Below are 19,903 nucleotides of genomic sequence, written 5' to 3'. Positions count from 1 at the left end.
CTAATATTCCTCTGACATTAATCACATTGGCAAAGTCAATTTTAGATTATCAGTTAACATGCATGAGTTATAAAATAAAAATCTGGGTAGCTTTGAAGATCGCTGACTAGCATGTTGTGAGAATGTAAGTTAGGAATGCAAAATAGCATTATGCCAGAAATATTATTACAAATAAATTATTCACAGCATTTTGTCATAAAGTCCTGGAAAATGGCAGATAGTGACATTTTATGCTCCCCCTTGTCCCTCACCTTTCAGTGGCAAAACTATACACAAAGTAAAGTAGTAATAAAACTTCAAAGCTCAAGTTTTCAAGAATTCAATCTAAGGCCAGTCATTCACCCCATCTCAGTTCCTACTGCTGGGCTGAATGCTGGAGTATAACATCAAAGCCTGGGTGGGCTTCTGCCTTCTATGACTGTGTATCAAAACCCTCCAATAACCCTCCAGAAAGCAATCAGCTACATGTATGTGTGACCTCTGCGGTATTGTGACAATACTCAATAGAAACAATGTAAGATTGAAGATTTATTTTGGTTCACAATTTCGTGGTATTTTGATACATTTTTACAGAAAATTAATTGCAGAGCATCTGAGCTCATTATAACAAATGTGGTGAAGCCTATACACAATTATGTACCAAGAAGCAGAAAGTAGAATCCAGGGATTTTTTTATAATTTTGACTACCTTCTCTGGTAAGGGGCCTTCTAATGAACCATACATCCTAATTCCTCTGAACCTCCAAATTAGTTCCACCAAACTAGGAACCAGATATCAAAAACATGAGTCATTAGGGATGTTTCAGTTTCAGATCATAATACTACTTGTGTTGCTATAATTTCAGTAGGCCTCTGGCTAATCCACATGACTACATCTGTCAGAGAATCTTAAATTCAGTGGATTCCATGTTCATCTTCTGACCTGTGTACAATGTACAGTGAGAAATGCATATCCAACCTTCTTTTACTTCATCTTCCTGGCATAATCCAATAGAAGCAACATTTTATCCCTAGAATGGGAGTCAAGTTGTTTACTATATGGAATTCAGGTGTGAGACCATCAACATCAAGAGCGATATTAACAAATGGATGCCTTAGAGAAGGCTGTGAAGCTAATATTATACTCTAAAGAAGGACCGATAAGTTCCAAGAGCTTTTGACAATGAAAGATTAATGGGGGAGTAGGACAGCCAGTGAACATGGAGATTTTACAGAATTTGTGTAGTGAACAAAACATTTGTTGAGTATTTGCTATATTTGTTGGACATTTCTATTTCACATAATTTATCATGATTAAAATGTGTGTTGTATTATTCAGAGATTTCTAGAGGAACAGAAGTGAAAGTCATTGTAATAAATCCCACATAAATATGGATTACACTCTATATTCTAGCTAGTCCAACAGTGACTATCTACCTAGAGAAAGTCCAATAATCTAGTAGTTGTTCAGCCCATGAGGCTGGGTATCTCAGCTGATCTTCAGTGTGTGCCAGAATCCTGAAGAAGTCGGCTTTAAGGAATTGACTTGCCAGTGAGAAAGAATAAGGTCTAGCAGGTGATGAGCAAAAACTTCTTTATTTCATGTAATCTATATAAGCTGTGATCAGAAGGTATTGCCCAGATTTAAGATGGACTTTTCCCCCTCAAAAGATCTGGCTAAAGGGAGGGGGGGTCATCGTACTTTCAATGATTTAATTAAGAAAATCCTTCACAGGTGTACCCAAAAACTATCACAAGTGTTCTTTTCATGTTAAAAGAACTAAAACAGAAATATAAACTGAGCACTCTAGGCCATGCTGTGACTTAGTGATGTAACTGATACATGCAAGAAAATGCTCTTTTGTATCCAATAATTCCCATTTTTACTAAAAGCTTTTACAAAACTATAATCATAAGGAAACAATTGTTTTGATGTTTAACCATCAAGTGCTTTTGATAAAGCTCTCACTTGAATGAGAACACCACTCTCTAATGTAGAAAGATTCCTTCTAAATTGGTTTTCTAGTTTTTAAATTCTGTTAATGAGATAATCACAAACCTTCTAACTTAAAAAAAAAAAAGACAAACTGTCTTCTCTAGTACCCAGACAAGACTACTACAAGTTTCACTGAAGAAAACCTCATCTACAGCACCCTGGACCTCTTCTTTGCTGGATCAGAGACAACAACTAATACACTGCGCTGGGCTCTGCTCTACACAACTACAAACCCAGATGTGCAAGGTGAGCATGTGCTGGATGTGCCAAGACCAGGGAGAATGGTGTTTCTGAAAGTTTTTGTTTAGATGAACCAGAAGGTGGAATAGTGAAGTGGAAAGAAATAGAAAAGCTATGAAACGAGCTGTTTTGGAGAAAAGACATGACCTTCACATGCCCTGTCAGGATTGTGATGAGTCATGGGTGCAGAATGTATACAATATGCTTTAAAGGATCTTCAGTTTTAGGGTCAAATAGTAAAGTCAGCTGTCCTTGTGATAGTTTCCAGCAAAGACTGACAGTGTGCCATGAAATATCCAGAGTCCTTTCCAGCAGTGCTTTCTCATTTTGTCATGAATACCATCAAGGTGCTTCAGTCTGGTACCTGGCATCCTATTGATGCTATCTCTGCTGTCCAGACTCAACCACACACATTCTGCCTGGTGCCTCTCAACATTACATTTTCTCAATTGGCATTGCCCTAATCTTGCCTCTACAAACAATATTGGGCTGTACATCTACCAAAAATGTGCTATTCCCACATTCTTGAGCTTTACAAAGAATTTTCTTCAGATACTACCTGATAAAATGTTTTACAATCTGCTAAGAATTTACTGCCTAGTAAATTGCTTCCATGTACTCCCTTGAGAGATTGCACAATGTGTCCCATTATGGGCTTTGCATATATGTCTCCACAGAAATTTTCTGTTCTTCAGAAAGAGTGGCTGATCCCATCATTTCTATTCCTCTGGATTATAGAAATGTTTTTCACGTGGGAGATAAAAATATTTTCATGTCATGAAACATTTTTTTTAATTTTTCTAATAGCTTATGAGTGAAGGATAAAGATACTATGGCACACTCAAGTCAAATATTTTGCCCTAAGATGAAAATAAGAGTAGTGATCACAATTTTTCCCATGTAGTAAAGATCAAATGGTCATTTCTTTAGCTCCATCCACTTTTTGAGGCAGGATTTTTCATTGTCTCAAACTCACGAAGTAGACAAGACTCCCTTGTCAGTGAGCCACAGAAATCTGCCTGTCTCTGTCATTCTGCAGCCCAATGGGATTAGAAGTAGATGCTACCATATCTGGAGTTTTGAAAATAGATTCTAGAACGGAAACTCAGATCCTCATGTTTGCATAGCTATTACTTTATTTACTGAGCTTTCTTTCACGCCCAGCCTTTTTTTCTTTATTGATACAAAAATGTATATATAATTACACCTATATTTGTTTATATGTTTGTTACCTACAATTCGGTTGCTGTGATATAATAGTATAACCAAAACCAATTTACATGTTGGAGAGTTTATTTAAATGACAGAGTCTCTAATTATGCAGGATGTATGGCAGGCAGTGAGTAACATGACCAAGAAGCTGAGATATCACATCTCAACTGCAAACATAAAACAAAGAGAAAACTGGAAGTAGAGCAAGGATAGAACCCTCAAAGCCATCCCCAGTAGCATACTTCCTCCATCAAGGCTCTACCTCCTAAAGGATCCATGGATTCCTAAACTACTTCTTAGGACTAAGTGTTTAAATACTAGAGCCTATACTTTACATTTCTCAATTATCTTCATTTGGGCCATTGTTCTGCATAGACTCATGGTATGTTCTGACACAAAATGCATTTAGTCTAACTTAAAAGTCCCTGTAGTCTTGAACTGTGCCTATATTGTTCAAAAGTCCAAAGTCTTTCAGACACTGAAGGTAATCTCTTAACTGTGAGCCAAAGTAAAAGCTAAATACAGATTTATAGACTTCTAGCATATACTGATAGGGAATATACATTCTTATTCCAGAACAATAGAAGGGAGAAATAGTGAAGAAATGCTGAAACAAAGAAAAGTGAAATTCAAGAAGTCAAATACCAAATACAAGGGATTTAGTTTCATAGGACTAAGATGTCTCCACACATGTGCCTTTGCTGCCTGCAGCATAAACTCTCTCTAGGTCTAGTTCCACTCCCTATGCGAAGTCTCTTTTATAGGGTCTTATGGGTGTCAGATCTCCAACATCTTGGGGATTCTACTGAACTTGGGCTTCACTTTCAGAACCCCATGCAATGTCTTTTTATGGCCTTCAAATGGGTACTCCACTGTTAGATGTCATCTTTCCTCAGTAGCTTTCTGAACTTCCAAAGGAAGAATCATCAAGCTTGTCACTCTTGCATCTCCCAAACTTCTGAAACATAATGTTGACACTGACATATTCAGCTGCCACTCTGTGATAGCTCCTTGCTCTTTGCATCGCATTTGCAGTAGCTTTTGTTTCCCAGAAGGAGTCTTCCCTCTTTGTACCTTCTCCTTTTACAAATTGGAAGCTTAGCTGAGTGGTGTCTTACCCTCCGTGAACCCTTCTCATGGTTCAGCAAAGAACAGTAGGCATTTCCTTAATTGATGTGATCTCTTTAAAAATTACATACAGCGTCCTATTCAGCATAGTCTTTGGGGACAACATTAAGACTTTTAGTGCTTTTTATCCCCCTCAAATCTGTATATTTTTTTTTAACTTTATCCTGCCCACCTTGCTCTTTCCAATTGTAGAGCTAAAAGTAACCAGTAATAGCCATGACAGAGACTTAATGTTATACTTTCTTGAAATTTTCATTGACAAAAAAAAAAAAAAAAAAAAAAGGCCATTACTTTTAAAATTAGCTTGCGCCAACTCTTAAGGCAAGGGCACAAGGCCAGTGGATTCTTAGTCAAAGTATAGGTTGAATGGACTTAGATTTCAGTTGCTGCTCAAACCCTCCCTACCCTCTGAAGCATCATGATCTAGACTATAGTAGTGTATTTTACACTCCTACTAGGATAGCCCATTAAGCTATGCTTATAACTTTGAGCCACTTTTCTAAAGTAATGTTGCAAAGTTTTTCACATTTCTCAAATATAAATAAAATAAAGCCTACCATGCTCAGGTTTCCCACAGCAGCAACCACACTTCTTTGTATCATTTTCTGTATTAGTGACTCTTCTATTACTGGATACAACTCCATGACCAAAAGCAGTTAACAGAAGGAAAAGATTCTTTTGGTTTATGGTTCCAAGAAGAGATTCCATAAAGGTAGGAAAGGCTTGGCAGCTGATAGCCAAAGCAAGAAACTAAAAATGAAATCTCAACTACACCCAGGAAACAGAAAGCTATTCAAAAGTGACACCAGTGACAAAATTCTTCCAGCAAAACTACACTTGCTAAAGGTTCTATAACCTCCACAAACAAGACCTGGAAGGAAGTGTTCAAATACCCAAGCCTATGGGAAACATTTTTTACTCAACCTTCTATAATATACATCTTGGGTCATAACTTAAAATGCATGTCTGCCTGAATATTTACATTTTTTAAAACCATGCAAGGTACTGTGGATCAGATATGATTTTTATAGCAAAGACTCCAGAATATCAATAGACTTACATGACATTTATTGCACCCATGTTTATTATGCAGCATGCACCATAATTAAGAGATAGGACCAACCAGAGCATTGATGGATTGTGAATGGATAACAAATGACATTCTGACCTAGAAACACAATTCAGTCATGAGGAAAGGAAGTTTTAATAAGTACTCTGGCATAGATGAGATTTCAGGACATAGTGTTAAATAACCAACTGCAAAATCATACAGACTATCCCAAACCACTCAAAAAATGTTATCTAAAATAGTTAACTTCCTAGAGACAAAATATGGAATGAGGGTAGGGGAATACTGAACATATTTAATGGACATTAAATTTCAGTTCCAAACAATAATTCCTTAGCATTTACATACATAGCAATATAAACATACTTAATAATTATTGATTTGTGCTTTTAAACTTGTTATGGTGATCTGTGGTTGTTGGAAGACACATTTATCTATAATACTTGAGAATCTAAGGCAGAATAGTACAAGGTGGAGGTTATTTGTCTACAAAGGAAGACTCTACCTCAAAAACAAAACATGGCTATTATTGTAATATTTTGTTATATGCATATCCCTAAGTAAATATTTATGATGTCAATGCACTGATAGACATTTATTTCTCTCACAAGAGAAAACTATATCCAGTAAAGGGCTTATTGTTCCAAATCCCTTTCAACTTGTTACTAAGTTAAATAGGAAGTGGACTCCAAAACTCTCTAAACTGGATCACAGGAGGACTGTCTTTGTATCCACTGGCAAAGAACAGAGGAAGAAAGGAAGCAAGGGGCCATCTTTTTTCAGAACTTGACACAAAATAAAACATAATGTCTAGTTCCATATTTCTAGGAAGAACTTAGTCACATGCTCATATTGACTCCAAAAGATATTTGAAAATGAAATTTTTTAGCTGGACAACAGTAGAGTCTGTTAAGATAGGAAGTGGTGAAACTATAAAAGAGAGGTCTAGCAGGCTCAACTCCTTGTTATGCTTATATTAGTTCATGTAATTATCAAAACATTCTTAAAATAAGTTCTGTTTACTTTTAGAAGTCAGGTGAGGAAACTGAGTCTGGAAGTATGTAAGAGCTTCAGCATCAACAATGGCAGCAATGTTCACTGAGAGTTTGTAATGTTCCCTCCGCTCTGAGATGTCTCCTTAGGAAATAGTCTACAGTTATTCAGTAATTGAAATAATTTTGTGGAGTTCAATTACCAACGGAGTGGTGTTAGGAAGTGATTAGTCTTGTGAACTGCATTAGTGACTTTTAAAGAGATATTAGCCAGGCCATTGAGATAGTTCATTTCATAAAGGTAGTGGGCAGCAAGCCCACTGTCCTTAGTTCAATCCCCAGAACCCAGATAGTACAAGAAGAGAACTGACTCCTGCAAATTTTCCTCTGAACTTCACCTTTTCACTTTGTAACATGTGCAAGTGCACACAAATAGAAAAAATATTTTAAAAATATATTTTAAAAAATAATGGAAACCAAAGTGATTTTTCTTCTCCTTCAGACACTAGAACACAGCAAAATTTTGTCATCTAGAGACAGATTAATCAATATCACATAAAAAACCCTCTTGATATCTTGAATGTAGATATGAGATTATCAAATTCTGAAAACGTAGCTTTTATTTCTTTATAAACAAGTAGGTGAAGTGAACTTATTTTCAAGAAGCCTGATTGATTACTGCTATGATCTTAGCCATGCTGATCACAGCTAGTCAGTTCTGAATAGGTTGAAAGCTGTAGCTATGTTGTAAGCACAAAGAAAATTAGAATTGACAGTTCTTCAAAACCTTTAAGAAGGTAAGAAATGTGGTGTTTCTTTGGCAAACATAACACTGGGTGAAATGTAAGAAAGTAACATCTTGGAGATAATTTCTCAGTCTTCAGAAGAAAGCACTAAACTTTAAAGCTAACAGAGGCACCTGTTTTCTTGCAGAAAAAGTACACTCTGAGATTGACAGAGTACTGGGCCGTGGGAGACAGCCAAGCACAGATGACCGAGATTCCATGCCCTACACCAATGCTGTCATCCATGAGGTGCTGAGGATGGGCAACATCATCCCCTTGAATGTTCCCAGGGAAGTAACAGCTGATAGCACTTTGGCTGGATTCTACCTCCCTAAGGTAAACCTGTACTCTCAGCCTCTTATCCCCAGTCCATCCTTGGCATTGTGTGAAGGACACAAACATTTATTTCTGCCCCCAAGAAATCACATGAAATGAAAGAGAGATATTATACATAATAGAATGTGAGCATTCTTCCAATGTCTCTAAGTGATAATTATGTGTATTATGGGGAGTACAGAAAAGAAGATTCTCTGGTCAAGTATATTCAAAATTGACTTTATTTGCTAAAGAAAATCCTCATCTCTTCTTGTACTAATGTGGGCTCACAGGAGTCAGTAGTTCTTCACCATATTCATGTTCAAAGGTGGTTTTCCAACTTTTACTTCTTTCCTATAGTTGAGAACTTTCTATCTCACAAAGAAAAGCAGTCCAAAATGAAACATTTTTTATAAGAAAGGAAGAGAAAAAAGCAGACAGTTGCCAAGCAAATAAGTTCTGAGGATGCTTTTTATTTCAAAATGTCTCAATCCACTTTTCATAAGTATTGATCCTCAGTGTATATATTTAAATGGTATGACTAGATGAAATAAACTTACATAAGGTCTCTCTACTTTAATACAAAATGTCATACGATTTGGGATCCAGACATAAACCTGTCTTGATTGTTTTTACTCCACTGAACTTATTACATTAAAATTGAAAGATCTTCCTTATACTTTTTTTCATGGATCCCTCTTACATCCCTTTGTTCCCAAACCCAAGCTTAGGAACTACTCAGGATTTCTGCAAAAAGCTCTACTGACAACAACATGCTCTTTCTGTTCAAGGCACAATTATTTTCCTTTTCATTCTTTCTCTGTACTGTGTACTGATCAAAATCAGACATTTCTTAGTAGTAACAATGTAAATGCCTGAGGTTTTACCTTAGCATGGCAGCAAGGGGGAGACACAGCAGGTCAGTCTTCATGACAGAGTTCAGAAAGCAGAAGGGAAGCCTGCAGAAGGCTATCTCTCCAGCCCATTTATTCCACACAGGTCTTCAGCCTGGGGGTGGTGCCATATTTCAGACAAACTCTACTGCCATTAGGTGATAACTTCTGGAAGTGGCCTCAAGGTGTGTTCTGTTGTAGTCTCCTGTACAATTTTCTATTTTTCCAAATGTGTTGTTCTCAGGAAAGTGTTCAGAGTTGGGATGAAAAGAGTCTACCCTGGAAACACAGATACAACCATACCTTTATCCTCAGAGAAACCGACAATCTAAACATATCTTTTGCTGTAGATTGTTGATTTCAACTCTAACATCAGCTCTGAAAATCTAACTAGATAATATACAAGTGAAGGAAAGAGCCATATTGTTTTTTAACTTTATCTGCAGCTAGTTGCAGAAGTAGATGCATCTCTGCCCACTGTGTGGCTCTGAGAAAATTGTTAATCTCTCATAGCATTGATTCCTACATCTCTACAATGCAGTGCAACCCATGTCACAGTATAATGTGTAGCCCTCACAGGAAGGAGAGATATAAATGCAGAGCTTCCCACTTTATGTAGTGGTTACATGTTTTATTGTTCACACACCTTAGATTTTTCTGTCTTCAAAACATCCTAACCAAAGTGACCATGTTAGTGGGGGCTTATATATCATGAGAATGTTCAGAGGAAAGCACCCTGATTCTGTCTAAGATGTAGATAGGCTGTCGTGAGGAGCAGAGCCTGAGAGGGAACAAGAGAGGTTCTGAAGGAAAAGATACTAGTTCTGAGAAGAAAAGGAGTATTAGACTTTAGTCAGACAATGTGGGGGAGGAAGAGTATTCATGATGAGACAATGTTTAAAGGGATTAAAATGATTGGAAAACTGGGTTATTTGATAAAATAAATATCAGCCTATGGCATCTTAAACAGTGGGGGAACTGGCCTTGGAGAATCAAATAATTCCTCCCCCTAAGACTGATGGAAACATTCTACAGAATGGATCATGAAAATGATGGGAGTTGGGAGTGTGGAGTGGTTAAGTTGTGTTCATAGCATATTCATTGTCAGCTGTGCTGCAGATGTGTGTCAGAGAGCATGGGGGCAGCCTGCACTAAGGTGGCAGTGAGAACCAGTAATTGACATGACAGAATCAAGAGAATTGAGAGAATTGTTCAGGAATAGAATGGGGTAGATGGCACAGTGTGAGATAAAGGCATACTCGGGATCCAGGCACCATGTTAGGGAGCCTAGTAGGATGGGCTAGCTTACTCTGAATGTTTGATGTGTCCCTAAACTTGCAAAGGGAATGGGTTCAGGAGCTCCATATGGAGCCCTAAGACTAGAGATGCAGAGACGGAAGACACACCATTTTCTTTTGAGGACCTTTCGTAGTCCTCACCGTAGGAAATGGCTGGGTTGATGGTTACTCACATCTTTTCCCATTATCTTCCAATGAATGGTCACATATCTTTTCCCTAACTATATGCTGAGCTATTCCCACAGACCAGCATTTTATAATAATGAAAATCTAATGTCCTTGGGGCACACAGTCCATCATTGTTTTGAACTAAGGACTGGATTTGGTAGAGAGCTTATAGTGTGAACAAGAATGGGATACTGGAAACCTCTATCCCTTGTCTTCATGTGTTCCATAATTCAAGCCTTGTATCTTTGCTTTCTCCTTTAGGGCACCACAGTTCTAACCAATTTGACTGCTCTGCACAGGGACCCCAAAGAGTGGGCCACTCCAAACACCTTCAATCCAGAGCACTTTTTGGAGAATGGACAGTTTAAGAAGAGAGAATCTTTTCTGCCTTTCTCAATTGGTGAGTAGTAATGAGAAGGGAACACATCCGAATCCCACCTCACCCCTTCCCTTCCCTTCTGCTTAGAGACCTCTGCTCTATTTGAGCGTCTCCTAATGGTCCCACCTTATGCAGCTTCAAGGTGTTGTTTGCAGCTCAGTGTTCTCTAGAGCTAGCACTGCTTCATGCCTCCTCTAACTCTCCTGCTCTCCTTTACCTCAGATGGAAATTATGGCTTACTATGTTTTCCATAACATTAAACAGAGAGACAAAACTCTCTGACTCCTTGCCATAATAAAATCTGAATACCTGCCTTCTTTTCAAAGTTTTAAATATCCAAATTAATTCTAAGGGATTTGTGCTTAGATTTTTTTGGAGAGTAGTGGGGATGCTGCGTGTGAAAGAGTGGCTACAGATTCACTATGATGGAAATATCAAACAATAATTGTAGCTGTCATTTGTATAACTGAATTGAGTTCTGTCCTATAAAATAAATCCTTGAACAAGTAAGGTATTTGTCTTTTTATGATTTTAATCGCACCTTTAAAATCTAATAAGACATAATTTTCTTCTGCAACTTGATATTCATAATCAGGGATAGAGTGAAGACCCTTTCTCTTGTGTTTTTTCTCCAGCCAATTATGAACAAATACTTGTAATCTTACAATTGTTGAGCTTGTATAAAACACCCTAGTGTTTTACAGATACTTGCCTCTATATATTGCACATCTACTTTCAAATAGATTTATAGTTCCTTAGTTCCATAAATAAGTATTAAGAATGTAATACATATAAAACACACACATGTGAACAGATCATAGTGGGATAGGCAATGAGGCAGAGCTTCCTCTTGAAGCATGTATCCCACTGCAGCCTTTTAAGCTGGAATCAGTGAATACCTCCAAAATAAAGACAAAGATCTAGCCAGATGTAATGCATCTGGAGCTCAATATCCATGAGATTTTCTCACACTAAAGCTTGGGGTTCCTAATGCTGCCTCCAGAAGGTGACTGCATGCTTCACGGAAGTCACACTGGCGAACTCTGCGTGCCCTGTAAGTGCCTGCCTAGTACTGCTTCTGTTCTCTTCCCCTTTCCCTGTTCTTCTGAGGTACCTTTGTCGACCTTTCACAATTCGCATTAATAGGAAAGCTGGCAGAATATAGGACATAGGTCTAGTAGTCTTCCTTTTCACAAAACAATTAAAAAGATTTGAAATATAGTTCAAAATCTCAGCTCTGTATTTTATTTATTCTAATTATTCTCAGTTATTGAATCAGATCCTGAATGTCTAGAGTATGACTCTTTTTACATTCCACCTAAGCTATGTGTTGTTTCCTAGGACTGCAGTGAAAGGAAGGTTAGTATATCCCCAGGGCTTTCACAGGACATTGATTCTCTAGGCCAAGTGAAGCCTGGGTACACCCAGCCTCTTCATATTGCAAAAACCTTTTTTTTCTGTACAGGATTCATCTCTCATCTTGCTTAAAACGTTCTCCTCTTTACTTCAGCTGTAAAATAAAGACAGCAACACAGAGAGACTTACTGGTGCTTTGCCACTGACAGTTGTATTACTCCGTCCAAATTAGAGGGTCCATTAGTAGACAAATTATGTTGGACAATCACCAAGGTAATGTAGTTGTAAGTAATCCAATAGAAAAGGAAAATTAGTATCTACTTACTCTTATAAATAAACTCCACTTTACAGGAGAGCCTTTTCTTACGCAAGACCATGTGCCCAAACAATTGGCAAAACTGGTCAGGATTGAGTTTTCACTCCTATTTTCATTCTTTCTATATTAGATATACATGATAGCTGACCTCCTCAGTTAGAGGCCTTTCCACCTTACAATTCCATGTGTTCGTGTCCTGTGCATTAGTTAGAATTTTGCTGTATAAAAAAATTAAAAAAATAATTTTGCTGTATAACAAGCATTTAATACTATATTATTCACAAAAAGAATATTATCTACTGTGGTTTTCAAGTCAGTCAGTGGCTTAGCTGATCTTGGTTAATCTGACATACATGTTATACTGGCCATTCAAAAAGTGTTGCTAAAGATTCCTAGAGACAAAGTAACAGCACATAGGCCTGGTAAGGCTTGGAACTGTCACCCTATGTCTTTTGGTGATCTATACAAACAACAAGACCTAACCCAGATCTGGAGGAGAGTAAGTCCTACAGTCTTTGGGAAATCTGTGAAAGACCCAGTGCAAATACCAAGACATCAAGGTAAGAGGGCAGTCATATGTTTTTATTTCAACATTTCTTTCTGATAGAGGTAAATAAAATTCAGTTATATGCTCAATGTTCAATGGTAACCAGAAGGGCCAAACCTGAAAAACCCTCTGGGTTGACAAAGCAGCAGTCTGGATTTTCTGCTACAGCCCTATCTTTGGTGTGCAGCTGCTTTCCTTCACCATTTCTAGGACATTCTAAATCCAATGTCCCTAGAATTGTTGTGTTAGGCAGCTTCTCTTATTCTGGAAGAGATAACCAGTTATACTACTATTATTTACATATTTTCACAGAATATAGAAAACTAAATCATACATTTACATGTTTTCCTGATTAGAGTCAACAATTAGTAGACATACTCCTATCTATTAACATAATTAATATTAATTGATATAATTACATTAGTATAAGTAATATTATATAATATGAAGTAAGAGGCTTTTTCAATTTGTAAGTGGTGTCCTAGAACATATAGGCAGGGTTAGTGAAGACCATTGGTGATAACCTAGGTTAACCCTTTTAATTCACTCAGTAGGTCATTTTTCTGGTTTGGGGGAAACTGGAAAGAGCATTTAGCCCAGGTTGTGTTTGTCAGCTTACCCTTCTTGATATTATAGCTGAGATGAACAACCTCTTGGGAATTTTTGTTTGGTTCATTATTTCAGTGGCCTCAGTCGGTGGGCAACTGGACATATGGCCTGCACCTGCAGTGGTATCAAGCATTTGTTAGATGTGTATGACTGAAGGACATGGCCACCTAATGGTTGCCAAAAAGGAGGGAAAGGATGTTACAAGATTGTAGATATTCTATTAGGGACATGACTCAAATGACCTCCCTTAGGCACATATCTACTTAATTTTCCACCACTTCTTAATAGTATCACAATTGTCAACCAAGTCTGTAGATTTGTTCCCTGCCAACAAATGAACAAAACCTAAACTGCATTCATTCAGGTTACATGGCCTAGATGAACACACATGTTATCATTCAAGTTACCCAGGTGAGTGGCTGAATTCTACAGTGAAAGACCAGACATGAGCCCTGAAAGTATGTATGCTTCACTGATGCTATGAGAGACACTAGTGAAAGCTCCAGCTTGTGCTCTTCCCGTGTTTGGGTGGGATTTGTTAAAGTGTAGGTGTTACCTTACCAATTATTCCAGAATTCCAGTCTTCCTCAGTCACTGAAATCACAAGTTAGTGACTTTGACCAAGATGTAACTTGAGAAGGAAAGGGTTTATCTTGTAATTCCCCATCATAGCCCATCACTGAAGGAAACTAAGGTAGGAACTCCAATCAGGCACCTGAAGACAGAAGCTGAAGCCCGGACCATGGACTAGGCTCTTTGGCTTATCCCCAAGCCCACTCAGCCTACTCTTTTAAAACACTGAGGATCATATGCTCAAGGGTGGCACTTTACACAATGAACTGAGCCTTTAGTAGAGAGAAATAAGGAAAAAGAGAGGTCAAGAAAAGGAAAAACACAAAGTCTTCTTCTCTTCCAAGAGCTGACACCAGCATTGATCAGGATGATCTACGGACAGATTCTGTCAATACCATGTGTTAATATTACTAGTTATATTTACACAGTCACCTATGTATAATAAATAAAGTGGCTTTCAGTAATTGGGAGAGCAAGAGAACTTGGTAACTATGCTGCTCAGTCTAAAAGTTATGAGAACTTTGAGAAAAGATGGATCTATGAAGTCCCCACAATCCCTAATGTCTCCTGCAGAGTTAGAGAGTGAAGGTTTATAGGCTGAAGAAGCTGGAGTATGATGGTCATGAGCAAATATTTCAACACAGTCACATGGGCTCAGGAAAAGGCTGCCTTGCCACATGAGAAGTGCCAACAAACTGGATGCTACACTCCATGCTCAGGACTGGATTTCTGTCTCACTTCCCACATGCCAATCATCTCTGAAACGACCTCCTCTCAGGAGAGGACCTTGGTCCTGTGAAGATTCTATGCCCCAGTGTAGGGGAATGCCAGGGCCAGTAAACAGGAGGGAGTGGAATGGTGAGCAGGGGGAGAGGGGAGGGAACAAGGCATTGTTTTTAGTTTTTTACTTTATTTTATTATTGTTTTCTTTCTTTCTTTCTTTTGAGGGGAACATGGGAAAATTGATATTATAAATAAAGAAAACATCTAATTAAAAAAAAGAAAGAAAGAAACGACCTCCTATACAGAACCCATGATTACCACATGGTAATCAAGATTGCTCATCACGTAGGCCAAGCTTTAATTACATGCTTCAGGCTGAAGAACAACTTCCCAACTGCCCAATCATGCTCAGGAATTAACTATTTCACATCATTGACAAATGAGGAAGGCTTTGCTTCATGAGGAGGAGAGGTTTAGTCACAGTCACAGAGGGGGTTGCCCACAGGTCATGTTACTAACAATGTGCCAAGGGCCAGCCTCAGCTTGGAGAAGGGTTCTGAGAGAAGGAGTGGCTGGGAGCAGTGAAAACGAACGACTTGACATCAAACCTTGAGTTCAAGCTGGTAGCCTATGTTCTACTGAGGAAAGCTTTCCAGACTCTTCTCTCTATGCTCTTCTTTCTCTGGAGGTGTCAAAAACATTTCTCTCTCTATTTTCTGCTCAAAACAGTTCTTCAAGAAGTTCTCTCTGGCTATTGCAAAAAATCATCTGGATAGCTCATCTTTTGTAGCTCATAAGCCCAGTCTTTTATTTTACATATCAATCTAGTCATTTATTCCAGGTTTCCTTTTGATTACCCTATGAATCAGCATCTTATGACCCAGCGCCTTAATTCTTAGAAGACAGCAACTATTCATATTTTTTCACACTGCAAAAGAATTCAGAGAACTGCCCTCCTTTGTTCAGAACAGACTATAAGCTAACTGGATGGGACCCTGACCTGAAATTATCATTTCCACTATGCCTGGGCCTGGACCTAAATTCCCTCTATCCCAAGAAGATCTTGAACTCAGGAATCTGCCTGCATTTATATCTGCCTGTTTTTGAATATTTCTGATGAGCTGGCTCATAGTACAGGTGCCTCTGTTCCTTTAGATTCATGAAGCCCCTCATATAATTTATATTGCATGCTTTTTTTGAGAAAAAAAATATAAAACCAATGTTTTCAGAGTTCTTTTCCATGACCTTATGGGCTGTCCTGAAAGTCCCAGCATTTGCTATTTTGCTGAAACATTAACCACACCTTTTCCTTCTTGACTCATGCTGTTTCTGATTATCATGGAGTCGTTAATGTTAACAGGGAGGGCATTCCTTGAAGAAGCATCTTAAAAATAGATATATTATTATACAAACAAGCCTTATGCCCAGAGAAACCATAAACACTGGTGTAGGCCCATGCTTTGTTGGCCCTGTCCTAGGGCAGGAGCCACATCATTCCACCCCTACCTAGGCCATACTGGACTGAACAACCCTGGGTCTTAACTTTGCATATCATGTTCTGTTGATTCTTACAGGAGAATCTTAATAATCTCCTAAGTTGCTACCCATGTTATTCAAAACGGGTAACAGAAGGAGGATGAGGAGAACAGAGATGAATTGAATGCACTAGCAAAAAACACAGATGTTAACATAAAATACTTGCAGCATCATAGTATTATAATTATGTTTGCTATATATTAGGCAGATAATAAAGTGGACACATTCATGTATTAGAAAATTCTAGAGTGTTTAATGTCATTGAAAGCTAATACAGCTCCTTATACATTAGCCTGCAGATAATGATCCATGCTATCATTCCTGCTACCACGTTCATATAAGAAACCCCATGAGGAGGATGGAAAATATGTCTAAATATTGATAATTGTTTTGTCTGAGTACTCATTTAAGCAATCTTGTTATACTCATTAAAAATTTCTTTTTCCTAACTTTTTAAAGTCAAAAATGTATGATTATGGAAGAAAGAAATCACTTGGTGGCAGAGTAGACATCTCATTTGGTAAAGTGCTTGCTTTCCTTGGACGTAGAACATAATTTGATCCCCAGAATCACATTAAAAAATGGAGCATGTGACATATGCTTATAATCCTAGATCATGAAGGGAGAGTCTCTTGGGATTCAGTGGCCAGATTAACTTCACAAGTTCTAAAGGGTTAAGATCCTATCTACAAATTTAGTGGGTATGGCACTTGAGGATCAAAACCTATGGCTGTCTTCTTGCATCCACACATGTATACACACATGAGTACCCACGATGAGCTCACATATGCACAAATATATCCATACAAAGATAGGGATTAAAGATGGGTTAGATACTGAATGGGATGCAGCAGTTGTGTTGGGATAGTTGATGAGGATGCTCACTAAGGAGAACAGTGGAGTCCTGGATCATGAGATATTACCCAAGTGAATTCAGATATTCAGTAGAGATACTGACAAGAAGACTGGTACAACAGTGAATATAAACAGAAATGCATGTGCTAATACAAACACTTTGATGAATACACAGTGTTCATGTGTATATGGTATGAGGTGACCTTGAGCAACAACTCCCAGAGTTGTTAGAATGTCTTCTGCCCAGATCTTACCTGCTATATATCATTACTTAATGCAAAGAAGGGGGACACCTAGGAAAATAACAATTTTCTGGGCTGGCAAACTGAAAACATAGTGTTATGCCAAGTGTCAGGTAATAGCAGCTTGAATAGGGCTCTAATGGCCAAACCAGGAAGATGTTAGTCATACTCAGCTGGACAAAAAGTCCAGAATCAGTTCAGGATTTGCAGTAAGAAGTTGGGGACTCCAGTCCCAAAGCACACCAGAGTCAGCAGAGAAAGTGACGCATCCATTTTTTTGTCCAACAGGAAAGAGAGCTTGCCCTGGAGAACAGCTGGCCAGATCTGAGCTGTTCATTTTCTTCACTACTCTTATGCAAAAGTTTACCTTCAAGCCCTCAATCAATGAAAAGCTGAGCCTGAAATTCAGAAGAGGTCTCACACTTTCTCCAGTCAGCTACCGCATCTGTGCTGTCCCTAGACCCTGATGCTGCAGAAGAAAATAGAAAGCAAGGAAGGAATGACATGCACTTTGAAACCACTGGTGACTACCTACATTGAAGGAGACAGGATGAAGGCGACTGAGAAAAGATGGGAGGAGTTGGAATAAGGAAGTTGAATCAAATTCCTGGACTGCTGCCCCCGCCAAGTTGGTTATGGGTATATCACTTATGAGCTTATAAAATTGCTGAAAGAGTAATTATTATTTTCATTTTAAAGTCTATGTAAAGGTATATGGTGTATTAAGAATGCTACTTAACTCACAAGTCACATTAAAAGAGGTGTGCCTTCAACTTTTGTCTGTCTTCCTCCTGCAGACATACAATTGCTTCTGGCCTCTTAAAATGGTTCATTTGGAAATGGTACAAAGAGATCATCAGAGTTAGAACTGGGCTTCTGTGGGCAGCCACAGAAGTAGGACACAAAGTCTCTTCCATTTGGAATGCCTCTATCTACCTCATCTTGCTCTGCATTTGAGTTCTCCTCCTGGAAGTCAGGGAGAAAAGGATTCACTGGCCTCAAGCAGACAAAGCAAGCTGCACTGAAGCAGTTTCTATGATTTATATGTTGTAGCTGAATCTCGATATCTGATCTAGGCTGGCTAATGCACAATTACTGATAAGCAAACCCTAGCAGCAAGTTTAGGGAGAAAATGGTAAAGAATTTTTGTCTTTGGGTACATGAGCTAATCTGGGGCCCTTGGGATTATTGGAAGTTCTCTGCCTTTGATCCTTGATGCAGTTGATCTGTGTAGGGAGCCGGCATTCGCCATGGCAAGATGGCGCCTACTTCCGCTGTCGAGTAAACAACTGTTTGTGCATGTGCATAGAGAACTGTTTGCGCATGTGCGTAGAGTGAAAGACGCCATGTCACGGCCCATTTTGGGGCGTCACGTAGGGTAATGAGCGAACAGCCAATCATGGGCAGACACGCCACGCTGTGGTGTATATAAGCAGTGCGGATTACTGGCTCGGTCTCTTTTTCCCTCTGGGAGAGGGCAGTAAATGTCGTTGCTGCAGAAGGAACCTGGTGTGTCCACGTGTCTTCTTCCCAGCGAGACGACTGCGCAGGCTACAGCTGGTGCCGAAAACCCGGGACGCCAGGAGAGCCTTACAACAGCTGGTAGGTTTCAGAACTGCAGGACAAGGTGAGCTCTGAGAGGCATGCTGCTTGATTTTAATTCCTCCGACCCTTTCTCAGGGTTAGAGAGCGTGGCTAAAGCCATGGTAATTGTGCTAATGGTGCTTGTTACCATGTCCATTTGGTATTTGATACAAGATAGCATGTCAGAAACAGAGGGGACAGTAGAAGCTAGCCAGAATAAAAGGGAGAGAAAGGATAGGAGAGTGGAGGCTAGCCAGGAGAAAAGGGAGAGAAAGAAGAGAAAAAAGGATATACCTAAGAGTATAGGCCCTTCCGCTGGACCTGTGGAAGTGAGAGATAAGGGAAAGGACACCCTGGGAGAGAAAAGTAGAGAAAGGGATGGAGCTTCGAGACGGAAGCCCCTCGAGCCTGATAGCTCTGAGGAATTGAGCCCCTCCAAAGAGGAAGACTTAGAGGGAGAAGCGGCTCGCTATAAGGAAGAGAGGTATCATCCAGATGAGCATTCGCCGCCTCTCCAGAATCTAAAGCGAAAGGGAGATCAGAGCCGCGGAACGCTTCATGCTGACCGCCTACTCTTCCAAGTGCACCCCCGCTATACACTGATAGACACTGTTCAAACTCCTTTTTATCTAAAGGAGACAAGAGTAAACTCTTGCGTGCCTTTCCAGTGTTTGAAGATACTGATGGTGGCCGTGTCCATGCTCCAGTAGAATACACCCCCATCAAAGAGCTTGCTGAGTCAGTCAGCAAATATGGGCCTGATGCCAATTTTACCATTATGCAACTTGAAAGACTTGCAACCATGGCAATGATGCCCAATGACTGGCAGAACACAGTGAAGGCTGCGCTTCCTAGTATGGGACAATACATGGAATGGAAGGCCTTGTGGCATGATGCCTCCCAGGTCCAGGCCAGAGCTAATGCCAGTGTGGAGGGCAACGAAATGTACTGGACCTTTGACTTGTTGACGGGGCAAGGACAGTTTATCTATAACCAAATGAACTATGATTGGGGAGCTTATAGTCAGGTCGCGGCAGCCGCGCTATCAAGGCGTGGAAAGCTCTCTCAAAGAAAGGTGAGGCAGGAGGACATTTGACAAAGGTTGTGC

The 19,903-nt window shown here is 39.2% G+C and overlaps 1 protein-coding gene across 3 annotated transcripts in view; it reads left to right on the top strand.

Annotated features, from left to right (window-relative positions):
• The window catches only part of LOC116096254 (cytochrome P450 2J3-like), a 45,098-nt gene extending 27,114 nt beyond the window's left edge, over positions 1 to 17,984 (top strand). The window contains exons 6-9 of one of the 3 annotated variants that reach the window (XM_031377882.1): positions 2,080 to 2,221; positions 7,550 to 7,737; positions 10,337 to 10,475; positions 17,500 to 17,984. In XM_031377882.1, the coding sequence (XP_031233742.1) occupies positions 2,080 to 2,221; positions 7,550 to 7,737; positions 10,337 to 10,475; positions 17,500 to 17,678 (648 nt within the window). In that variant the 3' untranslated portion in view covers positions 17,679 to 17,984. The remainder of the gene's footprint in view (positions 1 to 2,079; positions 2,222 to 7,549; positions 7,738 to 10,336; positions 10,476 to 17,499) is intronic. The other 2 variants (XM_031377883.1, XM_031377884.1) reach the window with 2 other exon arrangements.
• The last annotated feature ends 1,919 nt before the right edge of the window (positions 17,985 to 19,903 follow it).

Source organism: Mastomys coucha, unplaced genomic scaffold (assembly GCF_008632895.1).
Source record: "Mastomys coucha isolate ucsf_1 unplaced genomic scaffold, UCSF_Mcou_1 pScaffold18, whole genome shotgun sequence".
NCBI lineage: Eukaryota > Metazoa > Chordata > Mammalia > Rodentia > Muridae > Mastomys > Mastomys coucha.
The sequence above is the reverse complement of the archived record's forward strand: the minus strand, read 5'-3'. Positions and strand labels throughout refer to the sequence as shown.